This window comes from Bos taurus, chromosome 18 (assembly GCF_002263795.3).
Source record: "Bos taurus isolate L1 Dominette 01449 registration number 42190680 breed Hereford chromosome 18, ARS-UCD2.0, whole genome shotgun sequence".
Classification (NCBI taxonomy): Eukaryota; Metazoa; Chordata; class Mammalia; order Artiodactyla; family Bovidae; genus Bos; species Bos taurus.
Genome location: NC_037345.1, coordinates 59,016,244 through 59,040,688, shown reverse-complemented (window position 1 = coordinate 59,040,688; position 24,445 = coordinate 59,016,244). Strand labels below are relative to the sequence as shown.

General features: G+C 43.1%; 1 protein-coding gene and 1 long non-coding RNA gene across 5 annotated transcripts; one reads left to right on the top strand and one right to left on the bottom strand.

Moving 5' to 3' along the window:
• Nucleotides 1-321: 321 nt before the first annotated feature.
• LOC132342727 (uncharacterized) lies at nt 322-2,890 on the bottom strand. Its single transcript, XR_009491219.1, has 3 exons — nt 2,707-2,890; nt 1,250-1,346; nt 322-376 (listed from the first exon to the last, which is right to left on the bottom strand). It is a non-coding gene; the product is annotated as an uncharacterized lncRNA (long non-coding RNA).
• On the top strand, nt 2,215-24,303 carry LOC100336734 (zinc finger protein 665). Of its 4 annotated transcripts, XM_059877176.1 has the most exons (7): nt 2,215-2,261; nt 6,922-7,006; nt 8,139-8,214; nt 8,813-8,863; nt 9,748-9,952; nt 11,690-11,816; nt 19,360-24,302. In XM_059877176.1, exons 6-7 carry the CDS (start codon nt 11,783-11,785, stop codon nt 20,943-20,945), a joined length of 1,620 nt encoding a protein of 539 aa, XP_059733159.1. In that variant the 5' UTR covers nt 2,215-2,261; nt 6,922-7,006; nt 8,139-8,214; nt 8,813-8,863; nt 9,748-9,952; nt 11,690-11,782; the 3' UTR covers nt 20,946-24,302. The 4 variants fall into 4 exon arrangements, with proteins under 4 accessions (XP_059733159.1, XP_059733158.1, XP_059733156.1 ...); XM_059877175.1 differs by lacking the exon at nt 9,748-9,952; XM_059877173.1 differs by lacking the exons at nt 8,813-8,863; nt 9,748-9,952 and having other exon boundaries at nt 19,360-24,303.
• Nucleotides 24,304-24,445: the final 142 nt, after the last annotated feature.

Sequence of the window (24,445 nt, the reverse complement as noted above, 5' to 3'; positions counted from 1 at the left end):
GCGGCACAATTACTGAGTCTGTGCTCTAGAGCCCGGGACCATCACTCCCAAAGCCTGCACACTCCAGAGCCTGTGCTCCAAAACAAGAGAAGGCACTGCAGTGAGAAGCCCGTTCACTGCAGCCTCAACTGGAGAAAACCCACTCATAGCAGCGTTCTGTGTGGCAAGGGCTTTAATCAAACTGCAAAGCTTGCAGTTCATCAGAGATATCATACTGGGGAGAAACTGTGTAAATGTGTGTGTGGAAAGGACTTCAGTCAAACTTCAAGCTGTGCAGTTCATGGAAGAATTCATACTGGAGAGAAACCTGACAAACGTAACAATTGTGACAAATGTTTTATTGCACAGTCATCCTTAACTCCGCATCAGGCAGTTCCTATAGGAGAGAAAGCATAGAAATGTAATTTGGTGGAGGAGTCTTCAGTTCCAGCTCTTACTTTGCATTTCATCAGAGAATTCATACCAGAGAGAAACCATGTAAATGTGATATCTGTTGCAAGGGTTTTAGTCATATTAGAAAACTTGTAGTTTAATTGAGGAAGTCATACTGGAGAGAAAGCATATAAATGAGATCTCAGTGGCAAGTCCTTTAATCTAAATGCAAACCTTGCAGTTCATTGTAGAATTCATACTGGGGAGCAACCTTAGAAAGGTAACAGTTGTGCCAAACATATTAGTGAACAGTCAGCTTTAACTCACTGCCATGCAGTTCATGTAGGAGAGAAAGCGTAGAGATGTGATGTATATGGGCAGTGCTATATTTGAAATGACCATGTAGAAATCATAGATAATTCATAGTGGAGAAAAATGTTAAGAATGGAACAATTGTGAGACACATTTAGTGCAAATGTAATGAGTATGGCAGAGCCTTTTATCTGAGTTCAGGCCTTATAATTCATCAGAGAATTCACACTGTATAGAAAGCATTCAAATTTGGCAGAGCTTCTAGTGCTTGCTCAGCCTTAACTGACCTTTTGGCAGTTCCTAGAGGAGAGAAACCACATAAATGTAATTTATGTGACAAACTCTTCAGTCACAAGGAATGACTTTGCAGATCATCTGAGAATCAATATGGCAATGAAAACTTACAAGTGTAGTAAATGAAGTAAAGTATATCTACTTTTTGACTCTCAGAAAAGTCAAACTGGAGGAAAACCACATGAAATGTGCTAGGTGTGGCAAAGCTTTGATTCTGTGTTCAGATGTAACTAACCATCAGATAATTAATTAGAATTGAAGTCTTACTCACCTAGTGCCTGTGTTATGTGTTTCGGAAGCCATTTGGTTTTTACAAAATTCATACTGGTGAGAAGCCATACATTTAGAACGCAGTCAATCCCTCCAGTCTAGATTGGAGGGAATCATAAATATAATGTGTGTGGTCAGAGCTTCAGTAATGGGCTGATCATTCCCATCATCAGATTATTCATAATATAGAGAGACTTTACAAGTGTACGAGGGTGCAAATCCTTCAGTTGGCATTCAGGCCTGAAAAGACATCAGGTGATCCATACTGCAGAGACCATACGAATGCAATCAATATGCAACCAGGCTTTTCAGGTGTTTACACCTTCGGCTTCTTGAGAATATTCCCTAGGTAGAAGCTACATCACTGAAAGGAGTGCATCAGGGGTTTTAGACAACAGTCTGCCGTCAGGATTCAGTAAAGAACTCATTCTGGATAGAAAGCTTACATGTGACCTGAGTGTGTAGAACCTTTACCTCAGGGTCACACCTTACCAACCATCAGATGATCCGTCCTAGCGAGAACCTTGCTAGTGTACAGAATGTGGCAAGGCCTTCAGGTACTGCTTCAAACTCATGGTTCACCACTTTATACTTAGAAATGCAACGACTATGATAGCTTTCAAAATTGCGTTTCACTCTTTAGGTATTCTGGAATTATATATGCCTTTTCAATACAATGTCTGGGTTTATCATAAATTTCCTTGCAAGGAACAGACCTGTTTTAATATTCCGGCTACAGTCACCTTCAGAGGTGATTACAGTAATGAATTGTTTATCCCCGCTGCCCCGCCCCGCCCACTGCGCCCGGAGGCCCGGCCCCCCACGCCCCGAAGCTCCTCCTAACACTTCCGCTGTCCCCACGCGTCTTCGGCTTCGCTCAGTGCCCCGCCCCTCGACGACCAGGCTCCGCTGAGTCCCCGCCCCCAGGCCGCTCCGCCCTTTCACGGCGCGTGCGGGCAGCGTCCCACAAACCAGGAAGCGGAGCGCGGCGAGTGGAGGTCTCTCAGCTCAGCGTGAGTTTCTCTCTTTCTAATTAAACCTGCGGCCTGCTGCCTCCTTTCCTCGGTACCAGGAGCCTCAGGTTCGCTAGTGACTCTCAATCCCTGCGCCCGTCTCACCATCCCCAGCAAGTTCAGACGTCTTGGTGAGCAGCAAAGGGGCTCCTCCATTTTGCTTTAAAGTCGCTCTGAAGCCGCTTCCAGCTTTTGGTCCACAGCGACGCTTCGTTTCGCACCTCTTTCGTGCTTCAAACCATTTACTGACCTCACTGACCCCTCTGCCCTTCTTACACCGCATACAGTTCTCTACGGCTAGGTGGGTTTATTAGCTCCGCGGCCCCCAACCTCGTCCTCTCGGCCCCTGGCCGCGCCGACCGCCACGACCACCCCGCTCCCCGGTCCTGGGATTTTGGAGAGCCAGCCCCGCTGCTGAGACCGCTTCCCTCCCAGTCCCTCTCACCTCAAGTCTCCTCAGGCCGGCCCTTCCGCCCCGCAGGCCATGCCTTCATAGTGACGTTGCCCTGTCCCGTGTCGGGGAGGCGACCTGCGCCAGTCACGTGACACCCGAGGTTCTTCCGTTCCAAATTCCACCCGTTGCGGTTTGGCTCTTGAGGGAACCGGGCTTCTTATTCAGTCGCCATCCCTGCAAATAGGAGGCCGGGGCGGGGCGGGGGTGGGGGTGGGGGTGGGTGGGGTTAGAAGCAGCAGAGACAGCGACTCCTAGAGAAATATTTAATTGAGAAAAGGATGACGGATAAGCGATGGCAATGAAAAGTAATGGTGAGGAACTTGTGAAGAGACAACAGCATGAAAAAGAATCGGCCTTGAAGGTAGCGGTTAGGTAAAACGTTTAGAGAAAAGCAGCATTTCCTGAGAATTAAAGGTGAGCAAGATAGGGAGGTAGTGGTGTTCATTCCGAGTCTTTACGACCCCTCTATTCCTCAGAGTTTGCTCAGATTCATGTCTGTTGAGTCCAGGGATGGTATCTAACCATCTCATCCTCTGTCGCCCCCTTCTATAGCTTTCAAGGGAGAGGGGCTGTAAATCACAGGTCCCAAAGAGGGCAACAGTGGAGAGGCAGTTCACACAGAGAGCCCGCAAAGGGGACACAAGCGTTGGGGTCTTGGCTTACAGAGCAATATCCTGCTGAGAGACAAAGGGGACTCCTAGTGATTGGAGAAGGAAATGGCAACCCACTCCAGTGTTCCTGCCTGGAGAATCCCAGGGACGGCGGTGCCTCGTGGGCTGCCGTCTATGGAGTCACCCAGAGTCGGACACGACTGAAGCGACTTAGCAGTGATTGGAGGAGCTGAGAAAGGAAGCTGAGAGGAAGCATAGCCACTTGGGGGTGCCAGAGAGGGGAGGAAAGGAGGGCAGAGATTGTTGGAGATTTAGGATCATCAAAGAGGTTGGATTAGAAGCATTTTACAGGGAACAGATGGCAGAGAGAGGCCGGATGGGAGTCAGGGAAGAAGTAGAGAGGAGGACAGGCACAGCAGGAGCGCAGAGGGGAAGAGAAAGGGAGACGGAGAAAAAAGTAGGGAAACATAAACTAAATGAAGTGGAAACAAGTAGTGTGCAGGTTTGGGAGCGGATTAGATCTAGATGAGTGCTGAATCGATTTGATCAGGATTTTTAACTCGTGGTACATTGATTTTTGGCTTTAGAATCTACTAAGTTTAAAACTTTCTTTTTTAAATTATACATATGAAAATGAGAATTGCAAAACTTCTGTCTGTAAGGCTTGTGCGTGTTGTAATTTTCTGTATTAAAAGATAACATCCACGTGCAGAAGCTATAGAGGTGGGGGTTGCAGCAGTGACTTGATTCCCTTAGAGGTGAGTCGGGGTACCCCCTTCCCTTTTCCTGGTGCAGAGTAGAGGTTATGGAGAGGAGAAATGGGACAAGAACTGACTCTCTTACTACATGATGCCTTTTCCAGGCACAGTAAAAATATTCTTTGTGATGGTTTTACTTTTTGCTTTCTCCTTTCTTTATATTTCATTATTTTGTATCTTGGATTAGTTAATTGAATTAGTTCATTGAATAGTTCATTGAATACCCACCTTCTTATAAACAATTATTCATTTGTGAAATAAGATTTGGTGGACTCCTGTAACTAATTCATGTCATTCTTTTCTAAATACTCTATATTCTGAAATTTTTTTTAAACTTTACACCGGAATTCTTCAATGAAAAAAATTTTAATAAGCTGATTCACTTTAGGTTTGTTTCACATTTATTAGAGGCCCATTTGCTGTTTCTTGTTTATGTTATATTTTGAAAACATTTTTTGGTAACTAATAAATAGTTATAGACCATTTTGATGAATGTTTGGTAAGGGTGTCAGTGATCTTTTATATTAAGAGTCACAACCTAATTTAAGCAGTTAGTCTGATACTCCATTTTCCTCTCTTTTATGTGATCTAGTAACTAGTGAGCTATGATTTGGTCTGATGATGCTTCCTCAGGTCCAGAAGCTGAGCAACACTGACCCCTGAAATGATTGGCCAAATTGGGTGTGTGACTGTGTGTGTGGCAGTTCTGCTTGTAGGGAGAGCCCACGTGTTATTAGAATTTGAAATAGGTCCCAGTCTTCGAAAATGAAAAAGGACAACAGTAGGATGGAGGCGGGAACATAAGCTCAGACCCTGAGAGGAAGTCATGAGCCATCTTCTGTGAATAAAGCTCAGTCTGTAGGGAGGCCTCCCACCTCTTGCCAGGGTCTCCAGCCTCATCCTGGGAGCCGACCCCGTTCTCATGGTCAGTCTGTCCTGGTCACATTCACTTAGTCCTTGTTCATAAACACCAAAACCTTCTTGTCTCGGATCTTAGTTTCTACTCCTACCTTTGGTCATTATATCACTGTTGCCCTAGCGCTTTCTGTTCCTTCAGGTCTGGGCCAGAGAGGTCTCCCCATCTCCTTCTGATATTCTCTGTCATGTTAACCAGGTTTATTGCTTCGGTATTAATTACCCTGATCAGATATGCCCTTCTCCTTTAATTATTTGGAGTCTTTCCTCTTTTCCCTTCATTGAAGGGTTCACCGTATTCCTCTTCCTCCCAGGATGCTTGCAGCATCTCACTCTGGGGGTGAGGACTGGGACTGTGGGCTGGGCTGAAGAATCCTCAGGGATGATGGAGGTTATAGGCTTGGTGATGACGGCTCCCGTATTTGTTCTGGACATGTCAACTCTGATTGATCCTTACCCCATGTGGAGACTTAATTACTCAAAAGCAAAAGGATGTTGGAGTCCTAAAAAGCCTGGCAGATCCAGTGTCTTGAGGTGTCCCCATGTTTTAGTTTGCAGTGTCACTGCTCACTGCAGCCCCCAGGTCTTCTAAGCTCTGTCCATGCAGGGACCAATTGCCATCTTGGACAGCAGCTTTGCCTTCTAGCAGCTCATCTGCTCAGCGGCAGATGCTGAGTTTCCTGTGATTAGACTGGTCAGTATCTTAGGGGAGTATGTAGGAGACGACACCTCCCTATCCCCAAACCACCTTCCCCCCATTAATGACCTGGGGTATCTTCCAGTTAGCCATGAGCAGGGAGAACAGGAGCCGGTGAGATTGGGGCCTCTCTCTCTTTGTGACTTCTTTACTGAACTCAGTCCAACCATCCTCAACTACATAACGTCCTTTTTGCTAAGTGGTTTCCCCAAGAGGACCAGCTTCTTGGTCTCCATACTGAGTGTCCAGTGTCCTTGGATTTGCAGCTAGGGTGCATTTCTTTTGCAATGCCCACGCCTAGAGGTCTCTGTTCTTGTTCAGCTGTGCACGGAGAAGGGGTAGAAAAATAGGAGAAAGTGAGGGGGAGCGTGTCGGGGTTTCCAGGAGGGTTGTGGGAGCAGGAGTGCACCTTTTAATGAACCCAATGAATGGTGTGTTTGCGTGTGAGAGAGAGAGACAAGCATAGTTGTGGGATCACGGAGCATGTGGACCTGTTGACAAAGGGGGTCTCAGTTCTGGCTGGAGGTCCTGGACGTGGGCTCATGGCTAATTGTGGGCTGTGTGGAATGGTGGGCGTGCCAGTGTCTTGGCTCAGTTTTCCGGGGACACAGATGCTGTGACTGAGGTTTGCATGACTGGGTTTAATTGGGAATCTCGTGATCACACCTGTGGAGGAAGAAAGGCTGTGGGATTGGGAAGAAGAATGTTATCCTGCAGTGTGTTAGAAGCAAGGGCTGAGCTGAGCCCACAGGGAGGTCTGGGTGCAGGAGGATGGGGACAGTGGTCCCAGAGAAGGGGGGCGGGATCCAGGAGGTGCCTCACAGCACCCCCTCCACACTGGATTTTTTGTGGTCTTTAGGGGGGGCGAGAATTAAGTATGCAACCCATAGCATAACTGTGGGTAAAACCCCAGAGATCACTTCGTGTGTTACCTTTGGTATTTCTGTTATTTTGAGTTGCTCATAAAGTTTCAGATGCATTTGGAAGTTAAAAAAAAAAACAAAACTTGCAGTGTTTCTGTGGAAGATATTGAAGTTGCATTGAGATATGTGCATCAGCCTACACATCTGTCTTTTATTATTAGAGTTTGGAGATAACAGTTTGGGGACTGGCTGGGGTCACTCATTTCTGACTCTTGTAACCCCTTGGCCTGTAGCCTGCAGGCTCCTCTCCATAGAATTCTCCAGGCAGGAATACTGGAGTGAGCTGCCATTCTCTTCTCCAGGGCGTCTTCCCAACCGAGGGATCGAACCCGGGTCTCCAACATTGGCAGCGGATTCTTTAACGTCTGAGCTACCAGAAAAGTCCTGGTAGGTAGCATACACTCAGAGAAACACAAACACGTATATAATGACATGCACCCATAAAAATGGCGATTTTTGTCACTTGGGATCACTTGGATGAATGTAGAGAATATTATGCTAAGTGAATTAAGGCAGGTAGGAAAAGACTGATTATATGTGCTTGCTTATATGTGGAATGTAAAAATCTGAAACCACTAGTAGCAGACAGTGGGATGGTGGTTATCTGGGGCTGGGAGGTGGGGAAAATGGGGAGATGCTGGTCAAAAGGTAGAGACTTTTGAGTTGTAAAATGAGTGCGTCCTGGGGAGGTGTGTGCAGCATGCTGACCGTAGTTAATGCTGTTCTGTTACTGCATGCTGGGAATTTGTCAGGAGAGTACGTCATGAGTGTTGTCACCACACATGGAACATGGGAATTTGGAGGTGATGGATGTGTTGGTTCGTGGATTGTTATAAATATTTCACAGTGTAGACATGTGTCACATGGTCACATCGTGCATGGTATGTGTACACATCCCTTCTTGTTAGTCCATTCAATGTCAGTCAGGCTGGAAAAGAAGAAAGTGGGAGGTAGGCTAGACTTGACCCCTTGAGTGGTATTCAACCCAGGCTTCACATGAGATCATGAGGCATTTTGCCTGGGCATGTATTGTACCCCTCCCCCAACAGACACGCTCCTCAGGTTCTCATGTGGGGCCTCGCCCCAGGAATGTGAACAGAGCCACAGATGATTCCGATCTGGATCCTGCATTGGGCACCAGGGCTCTTAGCCTCCACTTCTGAGACTGAGATCAGGCCCTGGGGGAGGGGAGGGTGCTCTGCTCTGAGTGGGGCTGGACCAGGGCCTGCTGTGTGACCTGAACGGCATCGTGGGGTCAGCGGAGGTACCCCCTGCTGCTGTGTGCATGAGGCCTCACCAGGAAGGAAGTGTGATCCCAGGGAAAGTGTGGAAAAGTCCCGTGTTGAACTCTATGCTGCAGTTGACTGTCCTGAGTCCCTCCTGAGACAGTGGCCACAGAGGACTGTTTGTTTCACACGGTGAAGGCTTCCCTGTGTGTGTGGTTGGGGCTCAGGAAGCGGATGTGTTGACCCTAAGCATTAAATACCATGTTTTCCACCTTCTTGACACTCCTCTGAAGACTTGCGTTAGCTGAGGAATAAGCCCAGAACAGGAGGAAGGTGAAAGAAAACGTGTCAGGAATGGCTCTTTCTCAGGTAAGGTCATATTCTCAGTGGATTCTCAATCTGTCCTGCCTGAAGTATCCATTTTTGGACTCGCTAATCTTGTCTGACTCTGCAGTGCCTTGTCTGACTCCTGTACATTCACACTCACCCCGGGGCTTTCCCTCAGGGTTTGTCGTCCTCACTTAGATCCTGTCTCCCCATGACCCCGTGACCTGGCCCTTTTGAGGAGGCTCCCCTGGGCACCGTGTTGGGCAGGGCTTCTCACCCACGGGTTGGAGACAGGGTCTCAGTGCTGTTGGGCAGCAGGGATTGCTTAGGGCCCATCTGGATGCCCTGTCTGCTCTCTGTCAACCAGGGTAAAGAAGCTGCATGTAGATGTGAGATATTAAAATGCTTAATACATGCCAAAATCTGAAAAAGAGTCCAATAAGGGGAAATCAGTCCTACTTTTTATAGTACATTTAAAACTAAGTGAGGACCTCCTTGAAAATCTTAAATGTTTGGGAGTGAAATGAAAAGTTCAGAAAGAGACCTCAGGGCTAGAGAATGTTTCATTACAGCATCTAATTTAAACTATGAAATATATTTTGCTAATTATTTATTCTTCCTTTTTGGCCACACGATGCAGCTTGCAGGGTCTTAGTTCCTTGAGGAGGACTTGAACCTGAAATGCTATGGTGTAAGTGCAAGATCTTAAACCCTGGACTGACAGGGAATTCCCCCAACTTTCCTAATCATGATGCAATATTTGGTCATGGAATGAAAACATAAACTTTGGATTTTGTTAATAACTACATACCTAACAATAAGAATAAGATAATATTACTATATTTAAATATACTTTTTCTGCTGTACTGGCTCTTCATTGCTTCACTGGCTTTATCCAGTTCTGGCGAGTGATGGCCACTCTCTAGTTGTGGTGTGTGGGCTCCTCATTACGGTGGCTTCTCTTTTCTTGCAGCCCAGGCTCTAGAGCATGCTGGCTTCAGTAGTTTCACCTGCTGGGCTCTAGAGCTCTGGCTCAGAAATTGAGGCCCACAGGCTTAGATGCCCTTTGGCATGTGGAATCTTTATTGACCAGGTATCAAACTTGTGTCTCTTGCACTGCCCAGTGGATTCTTTACCACTGAGCCTCCAGGAAAGCCCTCATATTATTTTTAAATATAGCTATTATATACAGATTAGAATAAATCTTCTGTATATTACTTTCTGCTTGTATTTTCATTTTTTTGAACTAATATAAGATAATGTTGAGGACTTCCCTGGTGGTACAGTGGATAAGAATGTGCCTGCCAATGTAGGGTGCATGGGTCCCATCCCAGGTCCAGGAAGATGCCTCAGAGCAAAGACGCCCAGGCGCCATAACTACTGAAACCCACACACTCTATGCTCCAAAACAAGAGAAGCCACTGTAATGAGAAGCCCGTGCACTGCAGCTGCAAATACAGAAAGCCTCCTCACAGCAAGAAAGACTCAGCAAAACCAAAGTAAATAACTTGAAAAAGACATAGAATGCAGACAAATTACTGAAGTACAAACTGATGCATTTTTAATGTCCTAAAGATGCTGAAATACACGTGAATAAAAGAAAACGAGAGTATCATCCCAGAATGTGTCAAAAGGCATCACCTTGGAGTAGGAGATGGCCACTCACTCCAGTATTCTTGCCTGAAAATCCCATGAACAGAGGAGCATGGCAGGCTACCATGAGGTCGCAAAGATCTGACCCGACAGCAACAAAGCAACAACAACCTCCACACACAGCAGAGTGAGCTCCCAAAAACAAATCTAAACCTCTGATTTACCTCCTGCAGATTCTTCAGTGACTTCCAGTTACTTTTGGAATAAAGTCCTAAATCCAAAGACCTTGTAGAAAGCGGCCTCTACCTGGCATCACCCCTCTTTGTTCCCTGTGTCCCAGTTAGACTGACTGACTTTCTGTTCACTAAATACCTTCCTGCCTCAGAGCCAGCACTCAGGCTGTTCTCTCTGCTTGCAACACTCTTCCATTTCCCACCTTGCCAATCCTAAGTGTTTCCTCCTCATGGAGACCTTGTGTGATTTCTTGATGTACGTCAAGACTTTCTGATAAATCTTCTCTTAGCACCAGGCCTGTTTCAGAGCACATGTTGCAATAGTAACTTTAAAATTATGGATGTAATTGGGTGGCTGGCTGCTAGACTGTAAGCTCCATTATGTTCACTGCTGTACTCCCAGTTTGGGGACCACGTTGACACTCTGTAAATTTGGATTGAAAGAAAAAATAGGCAGGTCTTCCTTGTTTCAACCAGTTGTGTGTTTACATTTGCATGTGTGAGTGCATGGATCTGTAATCCCATGGTTTTATTACAGAACATCATCTCATAAACATGTTTTATGCTTTGTAGCAGTTGAAATTGTATCTTAAGTGTTTTCCTTTCCTTTAAGTTTTTTCTATCTCATTACATGAATGATGTAAACAGTAGTAAGAGTATTGACATTGTGTGGTTGGTGGGAAGAGCGGGTGACCCTGTACAGTGACCATTTATCCTATCATCGTGTCCGACTCTTTGTGACCCAATGGGCCATACATAACCCTTCAGGCTCCTCTGTCCCTGGAATTCTCCAGGCAAGAATACGGGAGTGGGTTGCCATGCCCTCCTCCAGGGGGATCTTCCCCCTGGAGATATGAACACCATGTCCCCTGCATTGCAGGCAGATTCTTTACCGCTGAGCCTTAGGGCAACCCAGATACCTACATATGATACTGCATGTTATAGTGTTCCCTGTGCATTCAGAAGGAGGTAGATAGTAAATTAATTTGTGAATATTTTTCTGTCCATCTATCATGTCTGTCTTTCCTTGGCTAACAAAAGATCTGGGATTCTACACCTCCATTGCACTTCAGCTTTCTTGAACTTGTTTCAGGTATTCTTGGAACTCTCTCTGGATATACTTTGCTGCTCTGGTATTTCTGTTGCCAGTCCCAACCACCTGACCTCAGGTGCTGTTGCCTCATTTCTTAACTGTTTGATCTGCGCAAATTCTTAGAATGACAGAGTTTTCATGGTAAGATGGACCCAGATCTTTCTCTAATGTGCTGTTATGTTGATGATAAGTTCATCTGTGTAAAGTCTTAGAGTAATGCTTAGTGTGTAGGAAGTGTTGAGACACCTGTCATCAGTGTGATGATGTCATAATCAAAACAATGTGTGTTCTTTAAAGCCGCTGTGGACTTTGTCATCTCTGAAGACACCAGTCTTGTAACTCATCTAGATATTGAATGTCCCTTGGTGTGTATAGTGTAACACTTATGCATAAAGAACTCACTGGTTGAATTTATTTGTATATTCTGCATGTATTGTCCATACGAGTGACAAATTCATGTTTATTGGAAGATGTCATAGTCTTATGAAACAACAGGAAAATTACCCGAATTGATCATTACCCCTCTAACCTCTTCTCATTTCGTGTAAAAATAAGAATCCTCCCCAGCGCCTGTTAGTAAAATATGCTTTCATTTCAGACACAGTTGACCATTGAGGATGTGGACATCAAGTTCACTCCAGAGGAGTGGGAATGCCTGGACCCTGCTCAGAGGGCCTTGTACCGGGACGTGATGGTGGAGACCTACAAGAACCTGCTGTCTGTGGGTGAGGATCACTTCCCTGTGAAGTTGGATTCCGGTTTGGGGGTATCTCTGTGTTTTCCCTCTGTGTCTCTTGGCAGCCCCTGTTTTGCTTGACTGAGTTCATAGCCTTGTCCTTTCTTTGGGTGATCTGCCCACTGTGTGATACACAAATTTCTACACAGTTTAAGTATTTATAAAGGTGATTTCAAACTTTGAAATATCCAATTCCCTGTTTTCTACCCTTGTATTCTTGGTTCAGTAGTTCTTGGAAAGAACTAGATACATGGATGCCTGTGTGCTCAGTTGGTACAGTTGTGTCTGACTCTGCAACCCAGTAGACCGTAGCCCTCCAAGCTGCTCTATCCGTGGGACTCTCCCGGCAAGAGTCCTGGAGTAGGTTCCCATGCCCTGGTCCAGGTGCTTTTCCCCCGCATGGGTCGAAGCCATGTCTCCTGCGTGGCAGGTGGATACTTTACCTTTGAGCCCCAAGGAAGCCCAGGTATCTGCATATTATACTGTATATTATACTGTTTCCTGTGCATTCAGAAGGATGCAGATAGTAAATTAATTTGTGAATGTTTTTCTGTCCGTCTATAATGGCCACCACTTCTTGGCTGACAAAAGAAGTTGGATTCTACACCTGGCAATGCAGGAGGCACAGGGTCTACGTCCTCTTTAAAGCAGGCCTGTGAGCTTGCTTCTAACTGGCTGGACATTGCCCTGACTGTGAGTGCCCTGACTGCTTGCTGTGAGTGCAAGGCTTGCAGCACCAGAGATAGATAGGGGACAACTCTTGAGATTGTTGAGCCCTTGGAGGTGCCCTGGCCTACTCAGCTGTAGGCTTAGCAACATTATAAGTTTTGTAAGACAAACAAATAGTATTAACATGCAACCAAAGCTGCTATTTGCTCACAGATTGCCGATGATATCAATTACCGTCCTGGGATTATAAGGGCGAACCCAAAACTGCAATCTTTGAAGTCTCACCCATGACTGTAACATGCTGCCTGGGACCTTTTCCCCACTGGGTCTCCAGATGGGCTGTGTCCCGATACTTGCCAGCACTGTTTGAGTCTGGATGTTGGTCAGAACCCAATTTGGTTGTGTACCTTCTGCTGTTTCTACTTCGCTTTTCTTTTATTGTTAGCATATTGAAAGTCAGCTTGATAATTCTATAATAAGTATTTGTATTACTTATTTCTACAGAACAAGTGGCTTATTTTGTTAACAAATCTTTGAACTTGAGGTGAAAGTGACAACATTTGGCAAAACTTTAATTGGCCCTGTGAGCAGTATTTGTGAGACAAAATGCCACTCTGTAAGAAGAAAGCGGTTAAGGTTGATGAAGTTTTTATTTCCTAATAGGAAGATCTGCATTACTGCTAGTTCGCTGATACTGCAGAAGACAATGGCACCCCACTCCAGTACTGTAGCCTGGAAAATCCCATGGACAGAGGAGCCTGGTGGGCTGCAGTCCATGGGGTCACTAAGAGTCAGACACGACTGAGCGACTTCTCTTTCACTTTTCACTTTCATGCATTGGAGAAGGAAATGGCAACCCACTCCAGTGTTCTTGCCTGGAGAATCCCAGGGACGGAGGACCCTAGTGGGCTGCTGTCTATGGGGTCGCACAGAGTTGGACACGACTGAAGCGACTTAGCAGCAGCAGCAGTAGCAGTTAGCTGATACATGGGATGTTTTCACTGGATAGTGTGAAAATTGGAACCTTAAAGAGGGCTGTACCCTTAGAAGTTACTGAATATTTGTGACTCTCACCCATTGAGAAAGGATAAGAATGCCATGCTGGATGAGAGGCTGGATCCTTCTCTCTCCTACTGTGAGGTACATAAAATGAAAGGGAAACTCACCCAGTCATGTCGGAGTCTTTGCGACCCCATGGACTATAGAGTCCATGGAATTCTCCAGGCCAGAATTCTGCAGTGAGTAGCCTTTCCCTTCTTCAAGGGATCTTCCCAACCCAGGTATTGAACCCAGGTCTCCCCTTTATTGCTGGAGGATTCTCTACCAGCTGAGCCACCAGGGAAGTACAGGAGGTACATAAAGCGATCTTAAAATTGTCTGAAGAGAAGTTACAACTGGAAACAGAATTATGCGATTGGTGATAATGGTTGTCCATATTACAATGTCAAATTATATATTAGCTGATCAAATTCTCACATTTTAAGTGGGCTCTCTCCTGTGCTGGCCCACATCTCTTAACAGTGACCCCCACTGCCTTTCTGTCTCCATTATCTTTGTCCTGTTGTGGCCTTTCACCCCTCCTACTGCTCTGTCTCTCTCTCCATCAGCTAGTCCCCTTCTAACTTCCCCTGTCTGTCAGTGGGGAGGGGGAGCCCAGCTTCCCCCACTCCTGCCCCCACTCTAACAAATGTCTTTACCCCTTCAGATTCTTCTGATCAAGTGAAGAGCCCCATTTCCCAAGATGGACAATCTATGATTTTTATCATCCATCTGCCCCAGTTAATCACAGTCAATTTGAACACTGTTTACTCTGTATTTTAGATATAAGACTGTGACTATTGAAAGGGAAGATAAGTTTTTTGACACAGGGATTGCTGTGATATTCTTTAGACTCTGGAGAAAACTGGTTAAAATGATTTTTTCTTTTTTCTTTTGAAACTAAAAAACCATTTCTTTTTGCATATGGAATAAAAACAGCTAGCTTCTTAAAAAGCCCTGCCTACAGAAAAGCTTGAAGTTAACCTTTACCAGGGATCCCAGATGACTCTAGTGGTAAAGAAGCTGCCTGCCAGTGTGGGAGACACTGGAGATAACCCACAGGAGATGTGGGTTCAATCGCTGGCTTGGGAAGATCCCCTGGAGGAGGATACCAACTCCAATAGAATCAGAGAGACATTTTAAATCTGTTTGGATTTATGCATGTCTCAGTGTGTGTCTTTGATTTTGGATAATATCGCTGAGGTTTATTTTTAAATGAACTCTTACTCAATTGGCTTTAAAAGAAAGGAAGCACTTGGGCTTCCCTGGTGGCTCAATGGTAAAGAATCCACCTGCCAGTACAAAGGACAGGTTCTATCCCTGGTCCAGGGAGACTACACATGCCGCAGAGCAGCTAAGCCCGTACACCACCACTACTGAAGCCCACGTTCTCTAGAGCTCATGGTCCACAAGAGAAGTAGGTACAATGAGAAGCTCATTCACCACAACTAGAGAGTAGTCCCCGCTTGACATAATGAGAGAAAGACAGAGCAGTGATGATGACCCAGTGAAGCCAAAAATAATAAGTGAATTAAAAAAACAAAAAACAGTAAGTGCATACAAATCAGTTAGAAGGGAAATTAACCTAAATGAATTTCAGGTTCATGTGAACTGGGAAATATTCAATATTAAATATCTAGTATTAATGTTTACTCATCTAATTAAGACTTATCTTGAGTCATCCACATTGTGTAATAATTCTGTTGTGTTACATTGAGAGATTTAGGACTATTGATGAATATGTTTGGTGCTACTCTGAGATGCTCTCTATAAGAAAGCAAATGTTTTTAGAAGTTATGGTAGTATTTATGTTCACTAATCTAGAAAATGCAATATAAAGCACAGTTCATGGTTGCTTAAGGAAGGTAAGATGTGTGTTTTCAGTGAGAAAGGTGTGAGAAATGAAATTGAGTTTGGATGCTCATAGCAATGAGTGGAAGCTGGAAGGAAGGTCTTCATTTCCCAGGCCAAGAGTCCTGACCATTGGACCACAGCAGCCAACAATTAGGGCTGAGGTCCCTAGTGTTGCCTGCCTAGTCAATAAAGAATTCAGATGAAGAAGCACAAGGTAAAGAGTAAAGGAAAATGTTTATTGAAAGGAAAAGTACATGCAGAAAGGTGCATGGGCTAGATCAGAGAGACCGCCCCACCTTTGGTAAATGTCAATTCTTTTTAAAGGTACAGTTTTCCAGGTCTTCGTCTCCCCTTGGGCTAGTCACCTTCCTTTGTCCCCTCTGGTTAATTTGTCTCAGGACCTCCCCCTGGGGTGTGAACGCACACCCTAACCAAGATGTATCTCAAAGTGAAGGCTTCTGGGAGAAGCAAGACTCATTATGGCCTGAATTATCCTCTGACTTGACCTCAAGCGACCTTTCTGCACATGTGTAGTGTCTCCGTTAATAGAGTTTTTTCCTTTCTTTGTCATTGCTGTGATTATTCCCTTGAGGTAAGAGACAAAGACTGGCTATTTACCCTGTATTTGTTAGCTATAGATTCCTCAACTGGAGCCCAGCTATCTCTTGTCTCAGGGAATGCAGAGAGAAGGGTGACTGATTGTAGATATCCAATCTGGAGCCCATCTGTCTCCTACGTAAAAATTACATTTTATTAAGGAAGAAGAAATTCAGTCTGACTTACAGGTGGCTGTTTATGTTCATCGCAGCACTGTTTATAATAGCCAGGACATGGAAGCAACCTAGATGTCCATCAGCAGATGAATGGATAAGAAAGCTGCGGTACATATACACAATGGAGTATTACTCAGCCATTAAAAAGAATACATTTGAATCAGTTCTAATGAGGTGGATGAAACTGGAGCCTATTATACAGAGTGAAGTAAGCCAGAAGGAAAAACATAAATACAGTATACTAACGCATATATATGGAATTTAGAAAGATGGTAACAATAACCCAGTGTACGAGACAGTAAAAGAGACACTGATGTATAGAACAGTCTTATGGACTCTGTGGGAGAGGGAGAGGGTGGGAAGATTTGGGAGAATGACATTGAAACATGTAAAATATCATGTAAGAAACGAGTTGCCAGTCCAGGTTCGATGCACAATACTGGATGCTTGGGGCTAGTGCACTGGGACGACCCAGAGGGATGGTATGGGGAGGGAGGAGGGAGGAGGGTTCAGCATGGGGAACACATGTATACCTGTGGTGGATTCATTGTGATATTTGGCAAAACTAATACAATTATGTAAAGTTTAAAAATAAAATAAAATTAAAAAATTAAAAAAAATTAAAAAAAAAAAAAGGAGAGAAAGGTTTATGGAAAGTGGACCCCAAGAAAAGAGGTGTCAAAGGTTAGGTCTTTCTATGATCTGTAGCAGTGTGTCATTTGACTCCTGTCAATGTTATTGCTTGATTTTGGGGAGCATGTGATGAGGTGTTTCAAAGGGATCTAATTCCTCTCTGTCCCCCTTCTGTGCTGGATTCCGTGGGATGTCCACTTTTTGGTCCATGTAGAGCAATAGTAACACCTCCAGAGCTGTAATCCCTGGAGCCAGCCTGCTTCTCTTCGTATTTGCTGCACTTGGGAGACCTCATTGGAAGAAGGGAAGAGAATGGCCAACCTTTGATTGCATTTGGTATCTCGGATCCTACACAGAGCTGCCTTCAACCTGTCTTCCTGTTCAGAACCCTCAGCTATTCCAGTTGTTACTGCTTTTGCCACAACCTTCAGCAGTACGTTGGGAGAAGGCAATGGCAACCCACTCCAGTACTCTTGCCTGGCAAATCCCATGGACAGAGGAGCCTGGTAGGCTGTAGTCCATGGGGTCGCTAGGAGTTGGACACTACTGAGCGACTTCCCTTTCACTTTTTCACTTTCATGCATTGGAGAAGGAAATGGTAACCCACTCCAGTGTTCTTGCCTGGAGAATCCCAGGGACGGGGGAGCCTGGTGGGCTGCCGTCTCTGGGGTCACACAGAGTCGGACACAACTGAAGTGACTTAGCAGTAGCAGTAGCAGTCAGCGGTATATGTAACAGGAATGTGGTTTTTATCTTCTGTGATTGTAACTCAGGAAGCCTGTAAGGACGGTGGACTCAGATCTTCTCTTCCATCCCCAGTCTTGCATATGTGAATCATGCTCCAGGTTCCTTCCGTCCATGCTCATACTGTACAAAATGACCCGTGCTCATCCACTGAACCACATTTTCAGGACATGGATTGATATGTGGGGGAGTGGTACTTGAGAAACCATTTATAGGTGAGATGGCTGAGTAAGGCTGTTTGTTACGCAGATCAGTTCTTGTGTCTCACTTGACCTTATGTTTTTAAAGTCCTGAAGTTTGTTGTAACCTTTTGTAATGTGTTCTGCCCAAGTGGGCCCTGGTGGTTAAGAACATGCATGAATCTGTAGGTCTGGGTTTCAGTCCTGCTTTGCTCATTACTTCATGTGCCATGGAATTATGTTCATGAACCCTGGGAATCTACTACTTTTATTTGAAAAATTGAGGTAATTCATGCTTTTAGGTGTCATAGAATTTTGACTATTTTACTGAAAAGGTCAGAAGTTACTTTTTTTTTTTTTTTTTCCTGAAGCATGTGGCTGACGGGATCTTAGTACTCCACTCAGGGATGGAATCTGTACCCCCTACAGTGTAATCATGTAATGCTATCCACTAGACCATCAGGAAATTTGCCTCAAAGATTACTTTTGCTTAAAATGCATATTTACTTCATGTCATTGTTATTGTGACATATCTCTTTGTCTGCATTACATCCTGTATATTGTTAATTTACATTTCGTTCTGAAGAGTTTGTCTCTGACTCTAGTTAATAAGTTTTCAAATAATATTCCTCTTTTATAGCGTATTCTTTACCTCTCAGCCATAAGGAACGCCCCAAAGCTTGTTCCTTTACATGTATCTTAGAGCCAATGAACCGAGTAAGTGAAGGATACTGTATAGATAGGCAGTTGCTATATTGAGTGGCTGTTATTTAAGTAGAGATTGTTTCATTTATTAATTCTTTGTCATTTAAAGATGACAGTATGTTTTACACAGTATAACTCACACGAACCACTTGTTATAAAATGACATATGTCTGTCTAGTCATTGATTTATAAGAGGTATTTAGAAAAGTGTTCTTTCTTTTTTGTAAAAAGTATTTTAGGGAATTCCCTGACAGTCCAGTGGATAGGAGCACTTTCACTGCAGTGATCCTGGGTTTAATCCATGGTTAGAGAACTAAGATCTCATAAGCCCTCATAGGGAGGGGGGCTGTTTTAATAAATTCTTTATTTTCACTATGCAGTGTTTGTTGAACAGTTGTCAACTGCCATTTATGTTTTACAGTTTTCGTTAGAATGCTTCCTGTGGATTATTTACCATTACAGTGTATTGCCTTGTTGATCCTTTCTTGCTTAGTTGCTCAGTCCTTTCTGACACTTTGTGGTGTCATGGACTGTAGCCCGCCAATCTCCCCATCCGTGGAATTTGTACTATTTTTTTATCCTCAATTATGAGACAGAAGTGTGTTTCTACCAAGTAGAATGAGCTTTGAGATCATGGTGGGAAAAGATCTTTTCCTTTGAGAATTGACATGGGTTTGCATAAAATGAATGTTTTCCTGATTGTGTCTTTCAAACTTGGGTACCCTAAAATTAATTTGAATTCTGTGTGATTGCTCTTTTCTTTTTTAAGGAGTTCTATTCCTTTAGTGTCCCTTATATTTTTAGTTCATCATTGGGAAGATTCAAAATACTGTTCAGGATGGGTATGACTTTTGGTATAATATGATGTGTTCAACAGGAAAAAATTTATTTATGAATTGTAATTAATACGATACCTATGGTTCTTTATATCTTGTAGATGTGTCTCGTATAGATATGACCATGAAATTACAAGCAAAAGGAAACAGTGGAAAAGGAGAAATTTTTCAAAGAGTGATATTTGGGAGAGCTGAAACTTCTGAAATTAAAGATTTTTTCCTCGGGAAGATACAGGAAACTGTGGATGGTTTTGAGAGTCTGTGGACAGATAATGAAAGAAGAGACTACGGAATATCTATATCCCATAACAAAAATCTCACTGACGGAAGAGATCATCAGAGTAGAAATGATGCAGGAGATAAGCCTGTTGAAAGGCACGAATCAAACTTTCATGATGAATTGCAGATGCTTCAGTCTGAAGGGACAATTTTTGAATGTAGTCAAGTCGTGATGCATATGAACAGTAGTGCTTCAGTTTTGCCAATTCAGAGAACTCATAGTGTCTACAAAGGCAATTCTCATAAAAATGAGTGTGCTGTTATGCATCCCTCAGAACAGGCCCCAGACCCAGAAGGACACAAGAAAAAATCTTACAAAAGTAATGAGTGTGGCATAACCATGCTTCAGGACTCAGAACTCACTAGACATCAAAGAATCCATATAGGAAGATTACCATATAAAGCTGACGTATGTGGCAAGGCGTTTAATGATAATGTGAGGCTTGCAGTTCATCAGAGAAATCATACCGGAGAGAAACCGTATAAATGTGATGTATTTGGTCACTGCTTTAAGCACAATGCACACCTTCAAAACCATGGGAGAACTCATACTGGAGAGAAACCATATAAATGTGATGTGTGTGCAAAAGCCTTTACTTGCAAAGAAAGTCAGGCACTTCATCCGATCCTTCATACTGGAGAGAAACCATATAAATGTGATATATGTGGCCGTGGCTATACTAGAAAGTCAGACCTTGGAATTCATCAGAGAGTTCATACTGGAGAGAAGCCATATACATGTGATGTGTGTGGCCGTGGCTATACTCGAAAATCAGACCTTGGAATTCATCAGAGAGTTCATACTGGAGAGAAGCCATATAAGTGTGATCTCTGTGGACAGGCCTTTACTCGCAAAGAAAGCTACACAGTTCATCAGATCCTTCATACTGGAGAGAAACCATATAAATGTGATGTGTGTGGCTGTGGGTATACTCGAAAGTCACGCCTTGGAATTCATCAGAGAGTTCATACTGGAGAGAAGCCATATAAGTGTGATCTCTGTGGACAGGCCTTTACTTACAAAGAAAGCCACACAGTTCATCAGATCCTTCATACTGGAGAGAAACCATATAAATGTGATGTGTGTGGCCGTGGCTATACTCAAAAAGCACAACTTGTAATTCATCAGAGAGTTCATTCTGGAGAGAAGCCATATAAGTGTGATCTGTGTGAACAGGCCTTTACTCGCAAAGAAAGCCACACAGTTCATCAGATCCTTCATACTGGAGAGAAACCATATAAATGTGATGTATGTGGCCGTGGCTATACTCGAAGCAGACAACTTGCAATTCATTGGAGACTTCATACTGGAGAGAAGCCATATAAATGTGATGTATGTGGCAAGGCCTTTAGTGTAAATAGAAGCCTTAGAACGCATCGGAAAATTCATACTGAAGAGAAACCATAAAAATGTGATATATGTGGCAAGGCCTTTAGAGTAAAAGGAAGCCTTACATCTCATCAGAAAATTCATACTGGATAGAAAGCATATCAATGTGATGCATGTGGCAAGGTCTTTAGTTTCAAATCAGCCTTAACTCTCCATCAGGCAGTTCATACAGGAGAGAAAGCACAGAAATGTATCTATGGGGCAAAGTCTTCAATTCCAGCTGTTACTTTGCAGTTCATTGGAGAACTCATTTTCGAGAGATGTTTGTGGCAAGCCCTTTAGTCAAACTGCAAACCTTGCAATTCATCGGAGAATTCATACTGGAGAGAAAGCATATGAATGTGTTGTCTGTGGCAAGGCCTTTAGTCATATTGGTAAGCTTGCAGTGTATCCAAAATTCATACTAGAGAATAACCATATAAATGTGTTGCGTGTAGCTGATCCTTTCCTTGAAGTGCACAACATGGAATTCATCAGAGAATTAATACTGGAGAGAAAACAAATGTGATCTCAGTGTCAAGGCTTGTAATCTAAACACAAACCTTGTAGTTCATCAGAGAATTCATATTAGAAACCTTACAATTGAAACAATGGTTACAAACTTTAGTGCTCAGTCAGCCTTAACTCACCATCAGGTAGTTCATATAGGAGAGAAAGCATGGAAATATAATGTATGTGGCCAGTTTTTTACTTGAAATGACTGTCATAGGAAGCATCAGATAATTCATAGTGGAGAAAACTGTTACAAATGGAACAATTGTGAGAAGCATTTTAGTGCAACTGTGATGAGTGTGGCAGAGCGTTTAATCTGAGTTCAGGCCTTATGATTCACCAGAGAATTTGTACTGTATAGAAAGTGTACAAATGAAATGATTGTGGCAAAGCTTTTAGTTCATGTTCAGCCTTAACTGACCATTCGGCAGTTCATACAGGAGAGAAGCCACATAAATGGGATTTATATGGCAAAGCCTGCAGTCACAAGGAATGGCTTTGCAGATCATCTGAGAATCAGTACTGCAGTGAAAACATACAAATGACTACATTTGTATGTAAATGTAGTAAACTACTGCAGTAAACTACGTGAAGTTTTTGACCTTCCAAAAAGTCAAACGAGGAAACTGCACAAATGTGGTCGATGTGGCAGAGGCTTGATTCTGTATTCAGATCTAACTAATCCTCAGGTAATTAATTCTGAATTGAAATCTTGCCCACATAGTGCATGTGGTAAGTCTTTTGCATGGCATTCAGTTTTTTACAAAACACGAGAAAATGCCTACTGTCAAGATTCCATACATTCAGAGCACAGTCAATCCCTCCAGTGGAGGAAATCATGTAAATGTCTGCAGCCAGGATTTCAATAATGGGCTGATCATTCCCATCATCAGAGAATTCATAATGCAAAGAAATCTTACAAATATGAGTGTGGAAAATCCTTCAGGTGGCATACAGGCCTAAAAAGACATCAGGTGACCCATACTCAAGAGGACTTCCAAAGATAATCAATGTGGCCAGGCTTTTTGTTTACACCTTAGGCTTCTTGAGCCCAAACTGTATCAATGTAATAAGTGTGTCGGGTTTTTAGGCAACAATCCAACTTCAGGCTTCATTAAAGAAGTCATTTTGCAGAGAAAGTTTAGAAGTGACATGAGTATGTAAAACCTTTACTCAGGGGTCACATCTCACCAACTATCAAATCATCCATGCTACAGAGAAGCTTACTAGTGCAGAATATGTGGCAAGGCTTTTAGGTGCTCCCTGTATCTCAGTGTTCAGCAAATACTTTATACTTAGAAATGCAACTTTTATGGCAGTCGTCACAATTACTGCTCAGTCTTTAGGTATCTAAGAACATATATCCTATAGATAAACCACACAAATAAAATATCTGGGAAGAATTTTACCCAAACATCAAAGTTGGGAAACATTCTGGAGCAGTGCTTTACAAATGCAATGGAGGTGGAGAAAGTTTCAGCTTGAGTTGAAGTATTAGACAAGACTCCATAGTAAAGAGGAGTCTTTGAATTGGATGGCAAAGGCCTTTCTGCAGGCTTCAGAGTGCACTAGGCTTCAGAATATATGTTTCAGAGAAACCACACAGAAGTAATGTGCTCAGTAAAGCCTTAAGGCAAAGATCAAAATGATGGAACCTGAGAGGGCAAGCTTACAGAAGTAATGAATTTTTTCATGAGATATTCACACCTTGGGTGTGATTTATGCAGGCCAGAAACTACAGATAAACTGAATTTGGAAATACATTTAAGAAAATTTATTTCCTCAAGATTCTCCCCAAGATTCATATCGGGGAGAATCCTTAGAATTGTAATGACTTTCATAAAATTTTGGGACAGTTCTTACAACAGATCACATGAGAAGATTCATTTTAGGATTAAATCTTTAGTTTTCCAACAATTAACCTCCTGTTTTATGGCAGTATAATTATGTTAAGTGTGTTGAAACTTCCTGACCTTTTGAAATGATCACTAATCTTCAGTGTATATTTAATTCCTTGAGTTTTCTTGAAAAGGTGATGTTATTTTTTAATGACATTTCTGCAAGGTTTGACAGCTTTTATAGCTTTCTTAGGGAGTTTCATGATGGTTTCTGCAAAGAAATCAGTAAGATGAAGGAGCAGACTTCATTAGGTGTGCTTCGTTAATATCCATCTTTCATGGGTAAACAGGGACACTAAAATATCAAATTCAGTGGTGTGTGAATTAGGATCAGCGAGGGACAGAGAACCATGTCAAACCATGACAGGACTCAGCATGCTCATTATGTTCAGGATGCCCTTCTGTACACAGGCCACCGTGATTATAGGACTGAATGATGTACCATCTGCCTATGCAAAGAGCAACCTGGACATTAAGGGACTTGGGCTTTTCATGGGAGGGGAGTTGACAGGTTACTGAAGACTGATTACGTGGGAGAAATTATAGCAGGGAAATGCTGGTCATTTTCTCCCTTAACTGGCTGTTGCCATTGCATATAAATGATTAATGGAAACGTCTTGGAAATTGAAGAAAATGGGATCCAAAGAACCAGAAAAGTATGCATGTGTATCTGTTTCATCACTGATTGCTGCAATTTGTGTTGTACTTCTGTTTTCTTCAGAATGTATCCTAAGTCTTGTAATCTAATAAAATTTGTATCATTTTCCCCATAACCCTGAATGGATCATGTTTCTTCCAACAACACAGTTTTTCACCACCTCAACTTCATAACAGAAACTAGGAATGCACCAAAGGCACTCCAGGTAGAAAAAATGTAGAATTTCTTTTCATGATGACATCAAACAATAAGCAATTTGGGGATTATATACTTATAATTTGCAATTCAGTTATTACAGCACACTCTGTCCATAACGGAACAATTGTATTTCCGATGTCCGCTTGTGCCAAAATGAAACTAATAGCATGTGCCTAATTTACATGAAGTGAAAATATGAATAATAAATGTACAAAAACTAGGAAATAAAACACTTTCAAAATAAGATTAAAGGTGATAGCTCTTTTTGAGCT

Coding starts and splice junctions, on each gene's coding strand:
- LOC100336734 (XM_059877173.1), top strand. Junction 11,817..19,359: donor CAAGAACCTGCTGTCTGTGG/GTGAGGATCACT, acceptor TATATCTTGTAG/ATGTGTCTCGTATAGATATG.